Raw genomic sequence first — 24,350 nt, 5'->3', positions numbered from 1 at the left:
TCCATCAACAGTTTTTAATGAATTTTTCAGAAACTTGACAATATCAAAATTTATTGTATTTCAATAATATTGCAATATAAAATTACTTATGGCATGATAGATTTTATCCATATCACCCATACCTACAATCACTTGTTTAATCACTGAAAAATACAGAATAGCTATTTAATGAGTGCTATTAATTGTTCACTATAAGCATACAACAAACGCTATTCGTTGACGCAGGCGCAGCTTGTGGATGACAGAAGATTGTCCCTCGGCACATGCCGTACGTCATTCCATAATCTTAGAAAAGTTAGCATCTAGTAACTACAATCGTAAGGTTGGTGAAAGTCGTTCTTTTATCTTCCTATCTTTAATGTAGGTGTAATAGTAATTGATCGTATCGCTTGTTCTTTGTTATTGATCTGAATATCGCAGTAATTAGCCGAATGAGCCTGGAGTTTTGTATTAGTCAGCTAACGTTAGCACTAACAAGCTAACATTAGCAGCTGTGCTCTTAAATCGTGAATAAACTTTAGGTTTTCTAAAATATAACGTTAACTTATAACGCCCTCATTAACAAACTGGGAGCTAAGTATAAGCTACTATCTTTTGTATTTTTTTGCTTTAAGGTTCTTTTATTCTTATCTATTGTCCTGAGTTTCCTTACTGCTGTGTCGATGCTCGTGTTGTCGGTGAGTACATTTACATATCTTCGTTTATTGTTTTGCAGGCTTTGAACACTTTAATTTGTTTCTCTACACCTGACAACATGGTCAACGTACACAAAGGTGTCCTTGTTGAATGGTAAGTCAGGGAGGGACTGAATGATGCTGAGGTGTTACGCAAGAAAAAGTATATAATTCCTCCCATTTGAGACTGAAATGATGAATTTGTCGTTTTCAATTCCTTCCCTCTGCTCACTGGACCAGCGACCCCGCCATGAAACAGTTCCTCCTCTACCTGGATGAGAAGATGGCCCTGGGGAAGAAGTTTATCCTCAAGGATCTTGACGACACACATGTCTTCATCCTGGCGGAGGTGGTTCAGATCCTGCAGGAGAGAGTTGGCGAGTTAATGGACCAGAATTCATTCCCCATCACGCAGAAATAACACACAGAACTCTCTCTTCTTAGACACCGGACTGTTTCAGAATTTATGCCTTTAAATAAACATGGTCTGCATTGTTTTAACTGCAGACAGAAAAGGATAAAATGTTAATCATTTTGTGCATTAAGATGAAAATAATTTAAGTTACAAAGGCACATTGTGCTCCTTGGTACAATTTTGGTTGTACAGTATTTTTCTTTTTTCTTTTAGTGCAGTGTTGTTTTTTTTATTTCTTTTAAATGTGTCAATTATGAAATATGTTAATACATCTCACTGTTTGTTTCTTGGTCTTAATCTAAATTACCGTTTTGTGCTGAGCAAACAGCATATTGTCAACTTGTTTGCTGAAAATATCTGCCCACAGTTTTATATGAAGGGCTGATTAAAAGCAGTGAGAATCAGAGAACAAAATAAAGCTCTAGAAAGAGACAAATGTGTGTGGAGCTGTAGTGTTATTTTTCAGTGGGTTTTGGCCCTAATATTGACTCTGACTTCCATATTAAGTCTTTTTGTTCTGTTTCAAACTCCAAAATATGACAACTGCGGATTTAATGACCATAAGAAATTAGTAATTTTCTTATGTGTGAGTAAAATGTAAACAACAAAGATATGAATGGCCTTATGAATGCTGTTTCAAAGAATTCTCCACACTGCCAAGATAACCAGGCTTTCTGGTTGAAAAGCACTTCCATTTTATTTTTATTAAGCATAATTATTTACCTACAGTCACATTTAAAGACACTGTCTCTAAAGAATATGTGAAGTAGTCTTACAAATCCTATTATGAGATATTTGTCTGTAAACTAATCTATAGAAGACCATGCCATCTGCTGTTGAAACTGTAAATTAGATTAATACAACTGGAAAGGAGAGTGAACAACTTCGTACTGCATCTTTGCTGTTGTGAGGCCCATCTAAGCTATTTTATGTAAAACAGTCCTGTCTCTGGGTCCTGTAAATTGCACTTGTAAAGACTTTACAGTTGCCATTTGATGCAAAGTGCCCCCAAATGTTTCATAAACCCTGCAACATATTCCAGGTCATATTCACTGTAGAGACCATTGACCTAGATGCTGCAGAAAAACAAACCCTTGTAATGATGACAACACATGGATTGAATTGCCTAGTTCCTTAAAAGGCAACAGGTGAAGTTCTTCAGTTTATATACAGCAGTGGTAAGCAAATAGTGGCCTGTGGGCCAAATCTGGCCCTCCAACAACAGCTGAAGTTCTCCCTTTTACAGCTTACATCAAATCTTTTACATGGTTCCTTGTGAAACTGCAGTAAATAACAATGTAAACACAAGGCTCATATAAATCCCAATAACTCGTAAACTCGTAACATCTTATAACCTGATTGTTGAACTCTGGGACTTTGTGAATATACAGTCATACACACACACAGTCTCTCTCTCTTCCTCTCCTACGCACTTACTCACCCTCCACCAAACACACAAACTTTTCCCTACTAGGCAATATTTATACTTTCATCAGAAGTATCTATCTATCACCTATCACTTAGGTACAATACCACACTTGTGCACCAATGTGCAATATAATGTAGATTTGTATATATTTTTAATTTGTCTCTCTCCTATCTTTCCTCTCTCTCCTTTTTTATAATTGTAAATATTTTATTATATACTCTAAGTGGAACTTGAGCTGCCTTCAAGGATGTTGCCATCCGCTGTGTTGCTCTTGAATCTTAAACTTACCAGCTGAATAACACAGGTACACAACAACTTGGCTGATCTGATCAAAACAGATTTGTGTCAATAACAGTATTTTGCTTCAACCACAAATGAAGCAGGCCACTGTTTATTGTGTGAGGATAAATTATCAATTACATTTCTAGTCTTGTAGTATAACACAAAGAATATGTTCAAGTCTATGAGTTGTTTTTTCCCCCAGGTGATTATTAACATGATGTTAATAATCTATGAGCTCTCATTTATGATGGGAATTATGAAATCTGCCCTCAGATACAACCTGAAAACTTGAATCAATCTATTCTTGAATGAATGAAAAGTAAACAGAACATAATTAACATATTCTGGGCTTTCCTTTCACCTATGGGAGCCTTCTAACAGACAGAGCTGTTCAATGAACTCACAAACAACACTATCCAGCAACTGCTGACAAACTAGGTTAATGTGAAGTATAAGTGTTTATGTTTCACAGTTATAGGGGGGTGCACCGTTCCTGGAAGTACTGCAATACCAGGTCGATGCGCGGAGTGGACGGAGCAAGCCCCTATTCCATCTCCCTGTTCCAAAAATCAATTTAATATATGGTCCCCGGATAGGGGACGTATCAGATATTAAACTGATAAGAACAGATACTACACTTGATCTTAGCCAAAAGGCCGAGAAGCGATAACTACAAAAAACCGAAGTAGGGGAGTGATTCTCCTCACTGTATCTCTCACTCATGGTTTCACAAAGTTTTGATAGATTCAAACAATATAAACGAAGCGTCATAAAGACAGCATAAAAACGTGGCACTTCATGACTCAAATGTACCGAAAAAGCACACAAAATAGCGTGTTTCAGTTAAAAAAAATGCTACGACAGTGAAGTTACTTCTGGTCACGTGGTAAGCCCTGACCCAATAAGCGATCACTATCGAGTATCATACTAAAATCGTTTTTATAGCTTTAATAACAGTAGGTTCCCTTGTTAAGTCCGTTTAATTACATGACCACGGTTTATTATAACTATTAATGATAACAGGACCGTGTATGTGTGTGGCAAGAATACTTTAATTTACCTTTCCGAGCTACGCTGTAATAAAGATTAAGTGAACTCTGTCTCCCTCTGGTGAAGAATTGGGTAACTGCACCCCGTCTGAACTTCAAAGTTTACGTTGCACTGTACTCCAGCATACGTTTAAAATGCCTATTTGCAATATAGTAAGAGCATACGAGAATCTGAGCAAATGTGTACAATGAACTAATATATGATATAACCCGGTTCCCGTTTAGTGCAATGAAACTAAAGATGTACGACTGTGCGTTAAGCTAGCAGCACAACTGTTTCGACTTCCGGTATGTTTGTTTTTTAAAAACAACAGCAATATGTCGAAGCAAACAGTTAACTAACGGAAAAAACGACCTTCATACACGAATTACAACATTTTAAACTACTGTTAAAACTACTTTCTGGATTCAAACCACTGCTTCCCGATTCAAACATTGTGAAAGTAGACATGAAAATTGTTGAAAACGACTTGGTGCTATATTTGTGCCTCATTCTAATTACAACGTAACATGAGAAGACAAAAGAGATGGATTATAGATTTCCAGCCACCGGACGTGACAGGACAGACGAATCAGAATTTACCTTCTCCATTTCCAATTGGTTGATTTTGTGGCACCTTTGTAACGTTGTGCCAGGTAGAGCCAGAGAGCAAAAGTTGAACATGCAAAGATTGGTAATAGTTTAAAGGGGCATATCACTAAAACCGAGTGAAAGGACTTATTATTACATGTTAATATGGATAATAGTTAACATGCAAATACATTTATTGAGAACAGATTCGATTTTTGTTAACTCAAATTAAATTAGTTTTAGCTTACGTATAAGTCAGACATATAATTAATGTGCTTACAAAGTATGTTTTTTCTGTTTTGTCAGTGTCTGTTTTTCTCCAAATCTCCCATTGCTCGCTCAGCAATGAGGTACAAATATAACATCATAGACTTTTCCAGCTAACTTCAACATGAAGACCGCACTCCAAAAACCACCAATAAAAGATGCAGGTGTATTTCGGGAGAACCTCAATGCTTGTTAGCTAATAACAACGACATAAGGAAAAGTGCAACAATCCAAGTCAGCTTAGTTTAACAGGTGGGCGCTACTTTCATAGCTATAAGTTCTTGAATGACTAAGTTATAACTCAATTCTAAGTAAAAAATTAAAAGTTTAACTTCAACGAAGTTTTTGCTAGCATTCGAGTTAGCCTACCATAACGTTACACACGTCGCAACACGAAACGACCATTTCAGAACATTTTGTTTCACGCTTTGACATTAGTTTGCAGCAGAGCCAAAAGACTGAGCAGAAAAGATAATAGAATAAAGAAGCTAGTTCGTAAATGCACCGACCTACCTGAAATTGTCGTCTTAACGGCGAGAATTGGCGGTTACTAAACACCAGTCAGCAAGAGTCCCGCGATATTTTCACATTACGCAACGTTGTATAAAACGTTTGCTACATCTGACCAGAAGGGGGCGATGTGTGCCTGTGAGTTTTGGTTTTATCCATAGACTGTTTAAAGTTTTATCCCCCTATGGTTTTATCAAGATTTAGGTAACCCTATGGATGATGTTTTTGTACCATTTACACAAAGTGCTAGATATCGTAGCAAAAGACTTATTGCTGTTTACACCCACTTACAGATTTGTGAAACTTTTATTTTGCGTATAAAAACAGAAAAAAGGCGATTTCACTGATATTTCTCCATCGAGACCACACTAGAGGTCCAAATGAAAAACCACTACACTTAGACTCGTCACATCTGGACTTTGAAATCACTGTTTTATTGAGTCCTGGAGTCTCCTTGTGAATCTAGTCATTTTTCTCCATCTAGTCATTTTTCAAGATCCTTCAGGCAATCTGCTCAGTGACCATATAATTAAAAAAATCTTTATCGGTAATAATGTGGTGAACATGGCTTACACTAGAACACAGTGTTCACTCAGTGCGTCAATGAGCCCAGCTATGAATTTAATGAATGCATATTTAGTTTGGTTTTTTGGGTTGTTTTTTTTCAGTCGGTTAGTGGCGCCTTTATTTCGTAGAAGTGGGGCCGGAAGTTGTGTTGTTGGGCAACCTGTCTAACTTGACGGCTGGCAGTAACCATGGATGAGTATCAGGCAGAAGAGGAGGTAGGGTTCATATTTTAAACTGACTTTTGCCTTTATTTTATCATTTAGAAATAACCCCCAGATACTGCCACGAAATGCCACCTCAAAAAGTTTTTCCAAGAGTGTAAATCTCAGATAATCGGTTTGTTAAAACGTAGGTTTGCTAGGCACGGCTAGCTTTTTGTTCATTCAAAACACTCTGTTCTGTATTTCACCCAACAGACTGCTTTCGTCGTTGATGAAGTGAGCAAAATTATAAAAGAGGTAAGCCGAAAAAACAGTGTTACCGCCCTTCGGTTTTTTTACACAAAGTTAAGGTTTGTTGGTTAGCTGCTACGGCTAGCTAGCAACGTTGTATTTAGCGACCCGTTGGTTGCTATGGACACTGTACGGTTGCTAGGCACTGTCCCTATCTCTGCCTACAGACCATAAAACAGGATAACTGTTAATAAACTGATAATTTCATGCAGTATTTAATACACTAACCTTTTTATGGTGAAGTTATATGATATGTTAGTGATTATAAAGTCGTGGATTTCTAACAGTCTATTGCAGTGTAATTGTAAGGCTGTTATCAGTTATGAAGACATTGTGTGTGTTGATCAGTCCTTAGTTTAAATTGTCTCTGTAGTCAGTAGAAACAGCAATAGGAGGAAATGCCTACCAGCACAGCAGAGTGAATCAGTGGACCACAAGTGTAGTGGAGCAGTGCCTCAGTCAACTCAGCAAGCTGGGAAAACCTTTCAAATACATCGGTATGTGTGCTGCTGCCTCACAAATAATCTGCTGATGGTTCTTGTGCTCTGAAGTTGATATTACAAGACCGTGTGTATTTGTGTGTGTTTTCCCACAGTTACCTGTATCATCATGCAGAAAAATGGAGCAGGACTGCAAACAGCCAGCACATGCTTCTGGGACAACTCTACTGATGGTAAAATGAAACAGCCCTGCAGTTTTTAACCCGTACATACTATTCATATTCTGACCCTTCACAGTATCTCCTCATAATTAGCCTCTATGCCAAACTTGTGAACTACAATCTATTTTTCATTCATAAATACCTCATCAGCCATTAAAAAATGGGCGATGAATCCTTAATGAAGCTTTCAGAGAGCAGAGAGTGTATTCTTTAGGTTTTACACTATATTATGGCGCCATGTTACCAAAAACAGGAGACAATAATGATTTCAATCAATGTTATTGAATGTGAAGAATGCAACATTTTTGAATTGTAATTTTTGAATCTTGTCATAAATTATACCCAGAACATCCTCTATGAACAAAGATGTGTATCAACTGCAGAAAAATTAAAGGTTAAATATTTCCATTTTTGTATATCCTGGGTCACTTTAGGAAAAGTCATAAAATGTAAGGCTAAAAGAAAGGTGTTTCAGGTGTTGTTACTGCTCTCAAATGTAAAAATGGGTCAAATTTGACCTGAACAGTATGTAAGGGTTAAATGATCAAAATTTGTTGTAAGATTGGTTTATCGAGTTGTTTTTTTCTACTAATATTTGCATGACAATCCTGCAAATGAATAATACAGAGGTAATTTCATTTACAGAGTAGATCCTGAACAGTACTTGGTTCAAGTGCCAAGAGCAGTATAATTGAAAAGTAATATTTTCCCTTCTGTCAGCAACTGTCAGTGTGCTCTTGAGCGGGGTGCTTGTTAACCTTTCGAGTGGTCTGTTGTCACTGATTTTAAATGTGAGGGTAACACTGAATTTATTGTTTATTGAACCCAACAGGAAGCTGCTCCGTGAGATGGGAGAACAAGTCCATGTACTGCATCGTCAGTGTTTTTGGGTTGTCGATCTGAATCAACTGCAGTATACATGTTTAAAAGACTTTTTTTGAATAGGCACAATTTTGTGTATTTTTGAGAATCAGCTTGTTATGTTTGGCCATGTTGGCTATATTTGAATAAAATGTGTTATATGTTAAGTGCAATTAATTAAAACAATACTATGCTGTATATACTTTGCTTTATTTACAAGTGACATGACAAGAGTGCTACATGTACAGCTTTTCATCTCATAAAGCAACAGATAATGCAAGAACTTCCAACATATCAGGACCCACAACAACCCCATCTAGCTGTCTTAAACCAACAAAAGCTACATTCACACTGAAATAATCAAACATGTACATATATTGTATGTCAAAGCACTGACAAATATGAGACTGCAGCCCATTTAGAAGAAAACAGGGTGATGTAAAGACAAGGCACCATCTTGTTAAGAATACGTGTTGAGATATTAATTGTAAAGAACAGAAACACTTTTGTTTTGGCTATTTTTGTCCATAAGCTCCAGCTTTATAAAACAGGAAAGGGCAGCGTGTGTCTCATTTTACACATATAGGAACATTGTGTAGTGGAAAAAGAACAGATGACTTAAAATAATATCTAAGTAAGAAATGTTTAATATGATAGATCAGTAGTTCATTAAGTGTAAAATTCATGTAATTCATCAAAATCCATCCATCCATCCAGGTAATCACAATACAGTATCAAATGTTATCAACTTTCAGCAAAATAAATAAAAAAAAAACCTTAAACAAGTGCAATTACAAAGCTGCTTTCCAAGGAAAGAATTGGTAAGCGGAGTAGTCAGAGGTCAGTGGTACCTACTCCAGTTAAGGCTCTCTCTGTTATCTTTATTTTAACATGTCTGAGAACAAAGAGGTTTTTGTCGACAGCCAACGCTGCTATGGCACTTAAATTCCCCATTATTCATTAATCATGTCATTTGCTGGCTGTTAGAGTGAACTTATGGCTGCTGCAGCATGAGCCTGGTTGACTCAGCTTTGGCCAGATATACACGTTATTCTCAAACTGTCAAGAGAGCGGATAGGAATGGCAAAAACCACTTACAAAGTATAGAGTGGCAATAGTGGTTCAACAGAAAGCATTAAAAATAACATTGATTGACCTTTACACACACACACACACACACATACACACACACACAAATCCCCAATTAATATTAGCACTTTTCCCGATCATTTACAGCCATCAGGTTGTGATGAAATGCTAGTTGTGAAGGAAAAATAAACACTACAAACTGCTAAAGATTGTACCATTTGACAAGCATTTCTCTCGTTTTCAATGGGACAAAGCATGAACAGTGAAGAAAATAGCTTGACGTGCCTCCCACTTTCAGTAAAATTACAGTACATTCAGTAGACACGGAACTTTTTAAAAATATATTTATGTACACTTAGTGGTTTTGTATTACTGATGCAAATACTCCTTATTTACACGTACACATGACGGTTTGTTGTATTGTATTCCGATAGTTGCCAACAGGGATGCAGAAGAAGAGCAATCAGAGGTCCGTCAGTCACTGTCAGTCTCATCCTGGTATTTGGCGGTTGCTTTAATAGCACGTCCGTTTTGTAAAGGCATCTCTTCATAATCGCTCCTTTACGTGGACAAAGAAACATCAGCGGGTTTATGTTTGTTTACACTGAATACTACCTGCCAAACTGTGAGGATTAAGGATTCACAAAAGGCGATTAAGTGAACAAACACTTACCCGTATATTACTTCGTCATCTGAGTCATTTAGCATAGAGAAAGCAGGATTATCCTTCAACTGGGAGTCTGGGAAATAAAACAAAAGCAGATGTGTTGATGTATTAACTCATCGACTACAGAAAAGTGGGCCAACTTTAATTCATGGGTAAACGTTGAATAAAATTACTTACCATAAAGAGCATTTTTGGAGGGGGAATACACAAACGCTAACGTGTACAAGTAGAAGTTGAGTAGGCCATAGAAGGATAAAAATTCAGCTGGTATGTCAGGAGTTAAGGGATAATTACTCGCTAGTTAATTTCATCTATACAACCTGATATCACAGATCACATATTTACCTCAATGGGTTTTTAATCTGTACAGCACACAACAACTTCTTACCTAACCATGACAATATGGAAAACCAGGATGACAAAATTGAGGCTGAGGATATGAAGACATTGAGAAACAAACAGATTTGGACCTGAGCATTAACATGTCATGTTACGTGGCATATCTAAAGTGAAACTGTGGTTAAGATGGAACACTGTTTTAAAAGGATATAGTTTTGGTAATGAGTAGATAATTCAGCCACAAAATTGTCTTGGAGAGCCTTGGCACCAAACCTCAGGTAGAGAATGACCATGCTGCGGGAGAGAGAGCAGTGAGGACAGGATCAGTTAAAAAGCAAAGTCAATGAGAGGCTGCTTTTAGGTTTTTGTGTTTTCCTGAAGCACACCTTATAACGAGGACCACAAACGTCAGTGCTGTCAAAAACTTGAGCCGGAGATCTAGAGATAGAAAAGAAACGGCACGTTAATATTATTATAGTAAAAGATTAAGTCATATTGAGTGCAGAGAGGTGTGATATGGTGCGATACCTGAGTAGGGCATGTTCTTCAGTTCAGAACAAGCTCTGAGGATCAGGAAGATCAGGTACAGGATGTAGAGGCAAACTACGACCAGGAAAAAGACCTTCATGCCCTGGAGAGAGAACATGGGACTTTATTGAACTGTTGGGCAACCTGATGTCACTTTTTCATGATCTCCATCTCAAACATCAAAAGTGTGTGAAAGTGATCAGGATCGGTTCTGGAGCTATCAAAAACTCCCACTTCATTAATACAATCCAACTCACTGTTTTAAACGCCACTAAAGGAAACAGTCTCACCTGAAAGTTCACTATGTCCACTTTGTACTGGTAGGTAGGGTCTTGGAGTTCATTGACCCTATCAATCCAAGAACGGAGAGGAGATTGTTTCACTTGTACTGTCATTCACAGTTTGAATCAGGCTGCTTGTGGCCAGAGGTTATACTTACGTTTGCCATATTCCCAAAGTAACTGCAGAGAGCCACAGAAGACCCACAATGACCAGCTTAGGCAGGTAGAACGTCAGGCATTTCCTCTCACCCTGCGGAAACAAAATAAATCACATAAAAACAGATTTTAGAACAAGCTAAAATGAGACCAAACCATTTAAATGTGGTAATAATAGTGAACCCACCTGCACTCTGATGCCATGATAGACACAGAGCCAGAAGAGCAGCAGGGCACACAGGAAGAGAGCTTGAAAGAATGCATCCAACGTCCCCGGAAACCAGCTGTTCACCAGGAATGACAGCGGGAAAAATGGATCTGAAGAGCAAAGTAAATAAACTTAAAATCAGCACAACACAGCTGTATTATGTAAACAAATAAGACTAGTTTCAGGCGAAAAGGCAAGTCTGGAAAAATGTGCCTTAGACAGGATTTAAAAGCAGAAACGGTGTCAGCAGATCAAATACTATCTGGAAGACAGTTCCAAAGCCGAGGTGCCAGTACAGCAGACGACCTTAAAGTTGGACTTAAGGACAGAATACATGTAGCATTTAACAATTGAAACTATCATTCTCTTGCTGTGAATGTAAAAACTACTGCTGCAGTAATTAGGTGACTTACTGGGAATAATGGAGTGTATGAGTGTGGACATGTGTAACACAACTTATCTGATACATGAATTAAAAAGGGTAAAAACTGATTTGGAGATGGATAATAATGAAAATCACCGTTGTAGAGTAGCAGCAGTGGGAGCAGGACAGACATCCACTTCTGTTCTATGCCCCAGTCCCTCATAGAAAACTTCCTCAGTGAGTGAGCAAACATACACTGAGACACACAGAGAAAAAGAAATATATTAGTCATGATGCATTCAGGAAAAGTCAGGAAAAGCTAAAACTCTTACATTACACTTGTCATCTTTTGTTTACTGTCACATTTTGCACAGAGAGTGTTTGTTATTCTAGTATTGTGAAATTAATTTAGATGAAGAGCACCAAAGAAATGACATATGCTCTTACCGTCACCATGAAGGTCAACACCACAAAGACAAACCGGAACCAGATCTCCACTTGTGAAAAGACGGGATTGTATGTTTTCCACTGAAGGGAATTTAAAAAAAAAAAAAAAAAAACAAGAGAACAAAAGGGAGATAAAATAAAAGAGTAAAGAAACTGTGAGTTCAAGAAATTCTGAACAACATCCAATGCAGCAAACCAAAAACAAATATCACAGAGTTAGTCTATGAGCTGCCAGTGTTTGTCACCTACCACAAAGGTGATCTTGATTTCATATGTGATATTTTCAAGGCCTTTGAAGGCGACCGTGACCTGGTACTGGGTGTAGTTCAGGTATCCCAGATGCAGCACGATGATTTCATCACATTTCTGTACAAAAAGTCAAAAAAACGCTGCGTCACTGTCAGTTCCGTCAACAATCTTAACTATACTGTGGATTAATGAACTGAGGCCATCACCAACATGATGATCAATTTCAATCCTGCACTCTACACTACAGCGTTATTTTGAAGTACCATTTCCTAAACTCATACCGCTGCGCTGGTCGCTGCAGCCTGATTGAATGATTTATGACAGTCCAGCATATGAGACAGAGAGACTTACAGTTCCGCAGTGTAGCGTTCGTGATCTCTGGTGCACGTTGTTGACATACATCACACTGGCGTCCTGCATCACTCCCTTTAGCTCAACGTTGATCTCGAAAGGCTGCTGGAAGTCACCCACTGACACGGAGAGCAGTAGAAACACGCTGTTATCAACCAACGCCAAGTATGTTTGCACATTAACAAAAGAGAAAAGCTATTTGAGGTGTGTCAAAGTTTGCTGCTTTTTCTGTCATTTTACCGTTACTGTGTTCAGCTTGCATTGCACAAGTGAGCCACAGCTGCTGGTTGTAGGTGGTTAGAGGAGGAGAAAGTAGATGGAAGGGCCCAGTCTGAAAACAGACATTGAAATTCATAATTAATTTGACACACATTATAAAGGATATTTACCATGACTGACAATTGTTGAAACACACAGCATAAAATTCCAGTGATTCTATCTTTGCTTATATCACAACAAAAAATCCAAAGATTTTCTCTAACACACGACGACATAAAAAGGTGGAGGGATAAGGGTGTGAAACACTGAGTAAAGAATAATGTGATACAAACAAAACTTTAGCATTGCATTTTACTGTATGTCTGTGTCGAGTAATATATTGCAAGACAATCACCTCATATAAATACAATTCATATGGAAATACATGGCCTTAAAATGGCAAGACACTTCTTTTTCATAAGTTGTAAGTTGTTTCACTACAATAATATATGATTTGATGACAAAACTACTTGATTTAGGTTGTCATCATTAAGCGTTGCTGACAGTTCCAGCAAATATCACCGACTTGCTATTATAACACATTTTCCTCTTACCTTAACTGTGAGGTTTTTGGAAAGTAAATGTTCCCCATTGTGCTCTTGCTTAGAGATAATCCTAGGACCTATAAAAATGAAGAAAATACAATTAATGCAAGTTATGCCCCCATCCAAAGTGTAGTAAAACCCTTTTTGAGCTAAAGATGTAGTGTACAGAAAATAGCATGGACAAATTATATCTGCAAATATTAATATCTGTATCAATAGTGATATCTGACTGATTTAAACTTTAATGGAAATCTTGACTACCTGGAGAACTGAAAATTAATCCATGTGGATGGTGTCTGCACCTTAAATAACCCAGTTCTTGGGGAAAAATAGACCCTAATGCAACAAAAACTGAGATAAACAAATCTACCAATTAGAAAATGTTCTTGTTTTTCCTTCTCTCATCTTTTCTTCTAAATTTAAATGAATTTAATGAATGTTGCACTATAAATACTTTCATGCTAGAGAATTTTGCAAGATTCAGATTGGCAACATTTATTCAGACATGAATCAACATGTGTGGTACAAGAACAGGTTTTGACACAGATGAAAAGGAAAACTGGTGGTTTTCATCAAGCAAACACACAAGTTAAAACATAAGTCAAGAAAATATGGCAAAACCTATCTTGCTCTCGTGCTGTGCCTTTTGTGTTTTTAAATTTGGTGGGTTGAGCAAAGATTAACTTCATGTACACAACAGTGACATGTGTAAAGGTGACATGAAATGTGCTCAAGTAAGATTCAGCTTTGCTAGTTTTGTTAGTAATTTCCCCAATACTGTTAATGATTGATAAAGAAAAAATATACAGTACTGTGCAAAAGTTTTAGGCACTTACACCTAAAACTTAGGCATGCTAGATTCTTATCCATAATGCAAAACCATCAGGGAGGCTTAAGATTGATCCAAAATATATTCTACGGCATGACAATGACCCCAAACACACAGTCAGAGTCATAAAGAACTATCTTCAGGAACAAGAAGAACAAGGACGTCCTGTAACAGATGATATGGCCCCCACAGAGTCCTGATCTCTACATCATCGAGTCAGTCTGGTATTACATGAAGAGACAGAAGCAACTGAGACACATAAATATACAGAAGATCTGCGGCAACTTCTCCAAGATGACTGTTTGTGTTCAAAGGGGTGCATCACAAAAAAATAGAGAACCACTGGCAAGGAGCAGAGTAGTGGCAAAAAGCTCCTTGCTCAGTTATTCTGTTATCGGAGCTTGATAACAGTGACTTGTGGAATCAGACAGAATGACTCACCTCCTCTCTCTATACCTGAAAACCCCAAAAGCCTGCTGGCCAACACCAAGCTTGGGTTAGTAGCACTGCTGTAACGTTAAGTTAATGTTAAATAGCCATACCTGCAATCCCAATGAAGACTGTGAGGCCGAAACAGATCAGGAACACCACGAAGACCAAGACAAAATGTCTTTTGGACAGGGTGTAGAGCCGCATAGGAGCCAATCTGCACCGGGGAGACATTCATTAGAGTTAACACACACCAGCTAAAGACCAGAACTCGGTAGGTAATGTTTGTCATATGGTTATACTGGTGCTCAATAGCCTATGGCTCAGGTGCGGATATGTCAACACTGCTAGCTTCCATGCTAGTTTACGCTAGTAGTAACAGATGTGCAGAAGAAAGCTATAGAGTGATTTCCACAAACTTATAAAAACGGTAACACATCTCTGGTGTGTCTGATGAACACCTGGCACACTTACAGCTCCATTCTTTTCGGTTCGCAGTCTCGGGGGCGAGAAAAAAAACGTTAAATTTCCACTGTGAATCTACATCCGTGTATCCACGTCAGTCTGCGACAACTGGAACGCCGAATGCGACGTCATCGAATGGGTAAGCGTAATCACAAGACGTCAGCGAGGGGGAAAGGGAACGTGAAAGTGAACAAGGGTGCTGATTTAAGTGAGTAGGGAACAAGGTAGGAGGAAATCTCTCCGTCCTACCCCCTCCTCCTCATCCTTTGGATGTACGTGCGTGTTTATAAAGCTGTTTTACACGCTCCAATGCGGTACATTAGTTAGATATACTTTTATTTGTGTCTGAGGCTTATTTTATTCGGCCAAAAAAAGGTGACTAGCGGCTATCTAACTAGCTTTGACGGGGAGAAAACCGCTGGCGCATGCGTAGCACGACGATATCAAACGTCAACATTACCTTTTAATTTCTAATGGGCTATTTAACCGATATTAGGTAAAGTCTTATTGTTTGAAAAACAAAATTAAGGTTTTAAAAAAGGCATATGATGTTTTACCATAATTAAATGTGTATTTTGAGATTAAATTCCCTTCATAAGACAACACTTGTTGCCTCTAATAGGAGTCAGTAGGCCTCCACCACGTTTTAAAATGTAGGAAATTTCCATGTTATTTAGCCAATTAGTAATATATAGTCATATAGGGAAATACTATGTATCAGTGGCGTTTCTGTTTTTCACCTTTTCACTGATATTTTCTTGCACTATTCTATTTATTGAAAATCACACTTTCCATTTAATCTGGTATAATCTGAGATACATCACAGCATCGAAATTCCAAAGGCTACAGTAAATTAATTATTCCAAATAAATCACCATCATAACGTAACAGACCCACATTATATGAAAACTGTTAAGCTTATTCACAACATGCAGCCAGGAAAATAGCTTGAATACATCACGCAGTGGGAAATTGATTATTTATTATTGTGTTGTGTTGGTGGGAAAACCAGCGGACGCACCTGTAAAAACGGTCATCTCGGTAAGGTGTCAGATCCTCCTTCAGCTCGTTGTAGGCCTCCTGGATCTTCCTACAGAAGTATTTCAGCTCGCTGTACAGAGGGTTTTCCAAGCCGGACGAGTAGTCGGTGTCCATTACTACACCGTGCCGTCTGTCGGCTGAAAAATGGCGATGAGGGAAGACAATCGGCGGCCTTTAGAGGACAGCACAATGTGGCCTGTCTGTATTGTTCCCTCGTTTAATCGAAAGTGCAGCCGAAGCTGTTTTGTTTGTGTCGGTTGAAAGAAAGAGAAACGAAGAGGGGACGACACCACATCGCCTACACGCTGGAGGAGGGTCACGTGATTAGAGTTCAGCACCACGGACAGAGACAGACAGCTGCTTCTAATTAAATAAATACGGTAAATAGATAGATATCCCCCAGGGGTCCTTTGAGGGGGTTTCAGGGGGTCCCCAGCAAAAAGGGGAATAATTTATTTTCACTGTAATTCCATCCATAAGTAACACAATGACAAAATGTGACTATTCTGGTCATGGGTTTCATTTACTTTCTGTAAGAATACATCTAAAAGCAAAGATCTTATCAGATGTGGGTCACTGGTCTAATTTGTGTCAGTTTAGGGGTCCTTGACCTGAAAAGGTTTGAGAACCACTGCTTTATTGATCCCAAATTGGTAAATTCTTGTGTTACAGCAGCAGGTTATTCAGGCATTGCACTGGAACAGTAAACACACATATCAACATTAGAAGAGAGAAATATAAATCTATAGAAAAACACAACAAATAACAAAATGAAACAAAATAGCTTAATACAAAAATATAAGAAAAACCTTAGCATACACTATAAATATAATAAAATATAAACACAGGATAACATACTATATACATTAGACAAGTTAGTAAAGTTGTTGAAGTTTTAGAAATGCAATGAGGTAGAGGAGTATAAAGATGTGCAAATTCAGTGCAAACTTGAACCAGTGTGTTAGAGGAAGAGCTCTGCTGTCTGTCCACTATGTGGTGGGGAGGCTGGTAACAGATGATGTTATCTATAATGGATAACAGTTTGTTAAAGAGACATCAGTGTGGAGAGGCTCATGGGTCAAAAGTCTGTTTTGGCTGAAGCAACCCAGAAGTTCTTTTACATGGTCTGTGCAATTCCAATATTAACCAAATAAGCAGCCTTTTCTTAATGCCTGAACCCAGTCATGGGATAAGTAATATGTCATTAAGGTATCAGGAATCTCAAATTTAGTCACACCAATCTCAACCAATCACATCTATCGCCCATTACTGATTCCAAATGTTAATTCAAAAGATGCTACATTTACATTTATTCATTTGGCAGCTTTTGTCCAAAGCAACTTATATATGAGGTACATGCTCATGATTTTGATGTAATATGTCATCATTTTGAGGAAAAAACAGATTTTTCCCCCCACAAATTTCAGAAAAGCACAGGTGTTATTAATAATATTAATGATGTCTGCAGTCTCTGTAGGTGTGTCAGTTCCAGGATCCAGGAATAGTGTTCACTCACCAGCCACGTCTTACTGGGACACTTAAATGGAACAGAGCCGTCATTGAAATTATTAGTTCCTCCTGTGCTTTTCCTGCTGAGTCAAAATGTCACAAAATGTCAATGAGGCCGCTTTATGTAAACTTTAGTCCAATAGCTGGCTGTGAATATATTAAGGAGACTAGACAGTATTTTTTCTTAAAACAATGACGTTTTATTCAAAAAAATGCGTGACATATACAATTATAAAATAATTTACATGGCATGCCTTACTATCCATTCACTATAAACGTTCAGTCACCAAATCAGACTCCGATTTTTTTTTTCAAGTGTTTTTGTCATTTAAGTCTACATCTACAAATACAAAGCACATATCTTTTCTAAAGAAAAGCCAAATCCTACAATATCTACAACAGGTCGTCTCATTAAAATCAGTTGAAAGTGAATCCTTAACTTAAGTCCGTAGGCAATTCTGAACATGAACTCAGTGGCTTACACTTGTGAACTTGTGTGAAACGATGTGATTGTGTAAGAAGCCATGACCGCACACGTTTGAAGATAATAGATTTAACACTGATGGGATTGGTAGACTGCACAGTTGAATACAGACACACCTTGACTTGACAGTTACACTCTACATAACTAGTCTACCGACTACACTAAACTGAGCACTTACTCATTCACATCTTTTCCATTCAATGCAAACTTCACAAAACACAGAAAATGTGCCCGTTCCCATCCCCCCCACCCCCACATTCCCATCTCACGATTTGGGCTACACTTGTAACAAACTTTTATCAACACAAAGAAATGTTCAGAAAACTCCACAATATACAGTATGTATAGATACTATATCTCCTTTTGGAAATAATCTCATAAATAAAATGTACAGACCAGCAACTGGGATGCTGAACTTAAAGAACGGTATTAAAACTGTGGTCAAAAGTGATGACAAAGGATTCTTTTTCCCTAAGAAAATATTGCACAACTAACACAAAAATATGGATTTTTTTAATGCCATGCTCATGTTCTTTTCATTTTTTAGGATCAGTAGAGACTTACTTTTTTTTTTTTCAATCCTACACCCTGTCTGATAGACATGCATCTCGTTGTGATACAAAGATCACACTAAAGAAGGTAATAATCTCATCAATTCAGAGACCATAACTGGTCCAAAGTGATAGCTTTCTTCTTCTTTTTTTTTTTTAAACCAAGCATTAAGTTACACTTCTGTCTAGGCCCATTTCATCAACTTTAAATTTTAGCAAATGCATATTTTGGCACAAAAGTTTGAGGTGACCCTAATCAGCCTAAATATCACTTCTGTGACGTTAAGTTTCATATTTTTACTAATAAAACCTATTTGTGATATTTGCAGTGTGTCTAATAATTTCCTCCTGACCTCGTTCTGTGTTCTCAGGTCACTAAAAACACAAACCTCACTGCCTGAAAGAAAAAAATAAACCAGCTTTACAGATTTCAGTGTCAGCTTACTAAATGAACAGATCTCAATAGCTTCATCCTTCATTGGAGTTATGACTTCAAAGATTCAGTGAAAATGATTTCAGCTTAACTGTTGTTGTTTTTTTTTTTCTTTTTTTTTTCCATCTTTTTTTTTGTGGTTGTAGCTGTTGAGTTAAACAGTACTACAGCTTCGCTCCACACCTGAAATTACACTTAAAACACAGTGGAGACAGGTGTAAATAGACATCTGTCAGAGTCACCCAAGTCTCTTAACAACATTTACATATGACTGATATGTATTTACATGACTTCTGAAGAGAGTATGAAATGGCATAGGAGAAATATACAAAAATATTTCCTGTACCTTGCTTACATATTTAGTGTGGTCTTCAAGAGCAGGGACAGCCCACCCCTCCCTCCCTCCAACTACACACTCACTTCACAGAAGTGACAGCAGGTGACAAATCACTTCATGCCAGAGGTTACGTTGTTGAATCCAGGCTTTGGCGATGTCTTTCACGCCCATGTCACCATATTGTAGATATTTCATTAAGTACAGGATACGTCAGTCAAAGCTATTCTGTACACCCCCTCCCACCTGAATTCTCCAGATAACACAGCAATATTCAAATTCAGCCACCAGTCTCCCAAATAAAGCAGGTAAAGTTGAAAACCATGTTGACAGGGTATGAAGATTGTATATCACAAACAATGACAATAATGTTAAAATTCATATAAGAATAGATAAACAACAAAATGTACATATAATTTAATCCATGAACAGAGTAACATTTCTTCGTCCTTCAGAGTCCCAGGAAACCATGTGGAAAAGACTGCAGCTCACCTCAGCTATTTACTACTTTACCTTCCCAAGTTTTTAACAGTGAAACACCTTTCACAACTGTGAAATGTGTGAACTCTTAATGCTCCTAGATGATGCATATATCTAAACCTCAATTCCAGCCTTAACAGACTGAGATGGTAACAAAAGGAATGGCAGAGAGCGAAACAAAAAGACCCTCCTACCCTCCACCATGTTAAGTCATTTAATAAAATCCTAAAAGCAAAAGCAGTATAATAAAGTGGTAACTGTTTCACTGAAGTTTTGTACAGCAATGGATTTCAGTGCCCAGTAGTACCTGTGCGCTCTGGGGAAAACAACTTTGATCTCCAGAGTGTGGTTTTCAAGTATTACTGCTGCCTCTTTTGAAAACTGCACCTTGACAATTCCTTTCTCAGTTAACCGATTGGTTATCGTGTCTATAAGCTTCTTCTAGCTAAAGCAGCATTTATTTGCATGATGATCACCAAAGCTCAGCTCTTTGGCCATACATGCATTGCAAGGCGCCACTGACTGCCAAACGGAGCAAATCTGAGGGCATCCTTGGCAAATGCAGCCAATGCTTATTGCACCAACTCAAATGGCAGCATTGTGTAGTGCAGCGTGATTGTATCTCTCTCTCTCTATGACCAGGGCTGATTTTAGTCTTCTCTCCAAAATCAAAGTTTATTAATCTCAAATGAAACAACTGTGCCCCTTCAAAAGATTGCATTAAATCCCAGATATAACTCAGGGTAAGTAGGGATGGGACATCTCATTTGAGGCGTTGAGTGACATTGGCTAAAGCCACTGCGAAGGCCTGCACAGCAGAGAAGGGATACTGGAAGTCCAGGATGTAGGCATTGCCATCAATCCTGCCAAACTGCATCACCTGTGGAAAAAAACAAAACAAAAAAAAACTGTTAGCACAGGAAAAGATGGTGAGAAAATTTCCTGTACGCACAACAAATATTTAACGCCAACTTTCAAATAATAGTAGAACACTTGTAATTTCAGCACTAGGACATCACATAGTGTGTGATATTTCTTGAACTAGAGCTCTCTTACCTGTCTGCCCTCCAGTTCAATTTGAAAGTTCTTGGCAGACTCCTGTGTGACGCGCCCACCAAAGTCCAGCTGGTAGACCTGCGTGGCTTCATTCCACAGTGGCTGCTTGTTGGCCATGACGTACACGAAACCTTGGCTGCCCAGCCCTCGGTCCTCCTTCTCATTGGCCTTTCGACACTTGATCTCATCCAGTTCACTGGCAGCCCGAAGGTTCCTCTTACTCTTCCAACCCTTCTTACCGCTCTGGCACTGGTTGAGCAGCTCATCCCCACTGATGAATAGTTCTGGCTCACTTTCTGAACTGTCTTGGAACTCACTGTTGGCAGTGGCCTTATTCAGTTTCTTAGCCTTCAACTGTTGCTCTTTCTGTCCCTTCAGCTTCTTTTTGTCCCTTCCTCCCAGCCGTGGACTGGAGATGAGTGAGTTGAAATCTCCCAGAGCCCTCCCCTCCTTTTTGGACTTGCTCCCTTCAGCCAAAGGTGGCACATTAGCCTCCTCAGCTCGACCATCCACCCGCTTGCGGTTCTTCTTGCTGAACTTCTCAGAGCGCTGTGGCACGGGGCTCTCAGTCAAGGAGAGCACCTCCTGGAAACTTTCCCCAGCCTCTGCCATGGCCTCTTGTAATCCTCCATGGCTTTGCAGCTCTGCTGGTGGTGGTGGAGGGGGTGGTGGTGGTGGAGGAGGTGGCGAGAGAACATTTTTGTCTGCCATGTGGGAGGCTTTGGGTGGTAGTGGCACTGCAGGACTGGAAATAGGAGGGCAAGAGTTATATGTACCCCAAGGTGTGTGGAGGGCAATAGGGGGAATGGGAAGCCCGGCACAAGCACTTCCTCCTGGATACATGGGAGGGAGAGGGCAGCAGGCTAGGTTGGTCAGGTTTGCAGGGTAACCCGGGGGTAAGACAAGTGTTGCATCCTGCTGTGAAAAGGGTACGGGTGCCACCACCTCCTTTGGGGAGGAGCAGGGGCGTGGTGACCCCGGGATGGGCTGGAGCTGGGCCCCAGAGTAGGCAGTTGCTGGGGGGTACTGGAGAGAGATTTGGTAGCCTGCAGCTGCTGCAGCTGCCTGAAATGACGCAGCACTGGGGCTGGTGGGAGACTTTGGAGAAAGGACAAAAGGCAGCCTGGATACATCCAAGTGCTGGGCTGGGCTGAGAATAAGGGGAGGTGGTTTGTGTGGCAGGGGGGGGCCAGTAGGGTTAAGCGTTGCTGTCCTTTCCTGAGGAACCCACACCTCCTCTGTGGCAGCTGGGTCCCACTGATAGGGAGGTGGGCGTTTGACAACCAGCCCTGATGCATCATTTCCTCCGAGTGCCAGATGCCTCAGTGACTGATTCAGTGTTTCATCCTCAGTAAATGCTGAATTAACATAATCAGCCCTGTCTCTGTTACTTACTCCTGCTCCTACAGATCCAGTTCCTTCAAGTGAGCTCAGCAGGTTGTAAGAGGACTGGGAGGCCAGAGGAGTAGCACTGTTGGAGTGAACAATAACTGTGCTGTGTGGTGCTCCATTCCCTGGAGGGAAATCCTGTCTGATTATAGTTCCTCCTGCTATTCCATTAGCGCTCCCTGGGGCAGTGCCTCCAACGCTGGATCCACTGCTACACTGACTGCAGGTGTATAAGGCTGTTGGCACCCTCTGCTGGTATGAGGCTGCTAGTGCACTACTATTTTTAGCCTTAGGAGGCAGTGGTCTAGGTGGGTCCAGCATCTGGGAAACTTTGAGAGCAGCCTCTCGGCTGTTCCTCCTGAGAGTGGCATGGATCAGACTGCTGTCAAGCCTCTGTCCAGGATTTCTGCCAACAGCACTGTTCTGATTGGCTGGGTCAGGGTATGGGGGCGGGTCTCCACTGGGTATGGAATAGCGGGGCGCAGTGAGTCTGTTGAGAGTGGCAGAGGTGTAGGGCAGCTGGATCTTCTTGCCATCGGCTGAGGAGGATGATGAAGAGGTGACCCTGAGAGTGGCAGAGCTGCCAGGTCCCTGGAGGGTGTAGACATTCTGATTGCAGACAAGACGCGTTCGAGGACGACAAACTTCCTCCACATTCCCACTGCTGTCAAAGGTTGTTATCCTCTCATAGCCCAGGGGTGTGGGGTACTGCGCTTGTTGCTGACCTGAAGGATAAAGTGGGAACTCTCCCTTCTTCAAACAAAGGTCACTAGGCTGAGTCCCATTGGTGCCTCCTCCTGCTCCAGATGCAGCGTTTGAGGCTGCAGTGGAGGCCGATGCCGAGGCAGCGGCAGCTGCTGCAGCAGCCACAGCAGCAGCCACTGTCCCAGGGTAAGGGGGAGGGGGGTTCATCTTGCTGAGCTCTAGAGGGGCACTGAACACCACAGTATCACCCTCAGCCAGCTGTGGAGCTGAACGAGTAGTCTTTATTTTTAGTAGGTGCTCGTGTTCACCTCCCACTGTTCTCTCAACTACCACCTCAGGAGGGTGAGGGATCTGGATTTGCAGTGCCCCCGTCTGGAGCTGGTGCACAGCTGCACCTGAAGGCTGTCCTAATGACATAGAGGGGACAGGGATTTGAATTTGAAGCTGCTGTTGAAGTTGATGGTGATGCTGCTGTTGCTGCATCTGATTCTGCTGCTGTGATTGCTGTTGATGATGCATTTGCTGCTGCTGTTGCAGCTGTTGCTGAATTTGTTGATGCTGTTGCAGTTGTTGCTGTTGCTGTATGTGCTGCTGTAGCTGCTGCTGATGTTGCTGCTGCTGTAGCTGCTGCTGCTGCTGCTGTATGTGTTGGAGCTGCTGCTGAATGTGCTGTTGTTGAAGCTGCTGCTGTTGTAAGTGTTGGTGCTGGAGCATCTGCTGTTGTTGCTGCTGTTGGAGCTGCTGTTGCTGCTGCTGAAGCTGTTGTTGGTGGTGCTGTATTTGTTGGTGGTGTTGTAGTTGTTGTAACTGTTGGTGCTGTTGCTGTTGCTGATGGTGACTTGGTTGTTGCTGTTGCTGTTGTTGCTGTGAAGGATGATGAGAATGTGGAGGCCCCACCATCAGGCGACCCATATCCAGCCCTCCAAAGATGACCTGACCAGGACTGGAGTACCTGGTGGGAACTGTGTACTGGGCTGTCAGGATGGTGTCCTGGCTTTGGTCTGAACCACCAGCAGCAGCCCCAGAGGGCGTTGCTGTGGGGTTCGTTAGAACATCCAGCTGAACATTTTGATTGGCTAGGAGGGACTGAACCAGACCAATGCTTTGGGCGGGGGACATGGCCTGTGCAGGGCTATGGATGGGTGCAATAGGGATGTTGACAGTGCAGGGTGGATTGTCATCAGCGCCACCAGCAGGGCCTGTGACAGGCAGGTCATCTTCATCCTCACTGAAGACGTTGGGGCTGAAGACAGGCAGATTGATGTAGTCCATGGAGATTTTACGCACCTCTGGCAGGTAGATGGTCATCTGTCTGGGCTGCAGATGGAGGAGGCTTGTCTTATAGATGACTGGGGGAGCAGCGGGGATGGGATAGAGAGGAAAGTGAAGGAAATTGGGAAATTGGATTAATATAATTACTTTCAC

At 40.3% G+C, this 24,350-nt stretch overlaps 4 protein-coding genes and 1 non-coding gene across 14 annotated transcripts in view; 2 read left to right on the top strand and 3 right to left on the bottom strand.

Annotated features, from left to right (window-relative positions):
• The first annotated feature begins 198 nt into the window (after positions 1-198).
• gtf2h5 (general transcription factor IIH, polypeptide 5) lies at positions 199-1,521 on the top strand. Of its 2 annotated transcripts, none has more exons than XM_044329974.1 (3): positions 199-322; positions 716-789; positions 915-1,521. In XM_044329974.1, the coding sequence occupies exons 1-3, from the start codon at positions 239-241 to the stop codon at positions 1,093-1,095; spliced, it is 339 nt and encodes a 112-aa protein (XP_044185909.1). In that variant the 5' UTR covers positions 199-238; the 3' UTR covers positions 1,096-1,521. The 2 variants fall into 2 exon arrangements, with proteins under 2 accessions (XP_044185909.1, XP_044185910.1); XM_044329975.1 differs by having other exon boundaries at positions 279-360.
• A 1,756-nt stretch (positions 1,522-3,277) lies between these two features.
• On the bottom strand, positions 3,278-3,468 carry LOC122965838. The gene has a single exon (XR_006398317.1). It is a non-coding gene; the product is annotated as a U2 spliceosomal RNA (small nuclear RNA).
• Positions 3,469-4,832: 1,364 nt separating this feature from the next.
• Positions 4,833-7,936, top strand: dynlt1b (dynein light chain Tctex-type 1b). Of its 2 annotated transcripts, XM_044329360.1 has the most exons (6): positions 4,833-4,939; positions 5,866-5,979; positions 6,181-6,222; positions 6,590-6,713; positions 6,812-6,889; positions 7,710-7,936. In XM_044329360.1, the coding sequence occupies exons 2-6, from the start codon at positions 5,953-5,955 to the stop codon at positions 7,778-7,780; spliced, it is 342 nt and encodes a 113-aa protein (XP_044185295.1). In that variant the 5' UTR covers positions 4,833-4,939; positions 5,866-5,952; the 3' UTR covers positions 7,781-7,936. The 2 variants fall into 2 exon arrangements, with proteins under 2 accessions (XP_044185295.1, XP_044185296.1); XM_044329361.1 differs by lacking the exons at positions 4,833-4,939; positions 7,710-7,936 and having other exon boundaries at positions 6,832-6,887.
• On the bottom strand, positions 7,930-16,258 carry tmem181 (transmembrane protein 181). 2 transcript variants are annotated; one of them, XM_044329357.1, is made up of 17 exons: positions 15,965-16,258; positions 14,592-14,695; positions 13,230-13,297; positions 12,658-12,748; positions 12,418-12,536; positions 12,067-12,183; positions 11,818-11,898; positions 11,527-11,626; positions 10,986-11,116; positions 10,801-10,892; positions 10,652-10,709; positions 10,362-10,464; positions 10,220-10,271; positions 10,045-10,127; positions 9,672-9,761; positions 9,501-9,567; positions 7,930-9,386 (listed from the first exon to the last, which is right to left on the bottom strand). In XM_044329357.1, exons 1-17 carry the CDS (start codon positions 16,096-16,098, stop codon positions 9,302-9,304), a joined length of 1,575 nt encoding a protein of 524 aa, XP_044185292.1. In that variant the 5' UTR covers positions 16,099-16,258; the 3' UTR covers positions 7,930-9,301. The 2 variants fall into 2 exon arrangements, with proteins under 2 accessions (XP_044185292.1, XP_044185294.1); XM_044329359.1 differs by lacking the exon at positions 15,965-16,258 and adding an exon at positions 14,953-15,064.
• A 1,553-nt stretch (positions 16,259-17,811) lies between these two features.
• tulp4a (TUB like protein 4a) overlaps positions 17,812-24,350 on the bottom strand; it is a 30,429-nt gene continuing 23,890 nt past the window's right edge. For all 7 annotated transcript variants that reach the window (XM_044329907.1, XM_044329906.1, XM_044329913.1 and 4 more), the window contains exons 13-14: positions 20,832-24,274; positions 17,812-20,655 (exon numbers count right to left, since the gene is read on the bottom strand). In XM_044329907.1, the coding sequence (XP_044185842.1) occupies positions 20,539-20,655; positions 20,832-24,274 (3,560 nt within the window). In that variant the 3' untranslated portion in view covers positions 17,812-20,538. The remainder of the gene's footprint in view (positions 20,656-20,831; positions 24,275-24,350) is intronic.

The sequence above is a fragment of the Thunnus albacares genome, chromosome 16 (genome assembly GCF_914725855.1).
Source record: "Thunnus albacares chromosome 16, fThuAlb1.1, whole genome shotgun sequence".
Taxonomy (NCBI): Eukaryota; Metazoa; Chordata; class Actinopteri; order Scombriformes; family Scombridae; genus Thunnus; species Thunnus albacares.
This window is presented reverse-complemented; position numbering and strand designations above follow the sequence as displayed.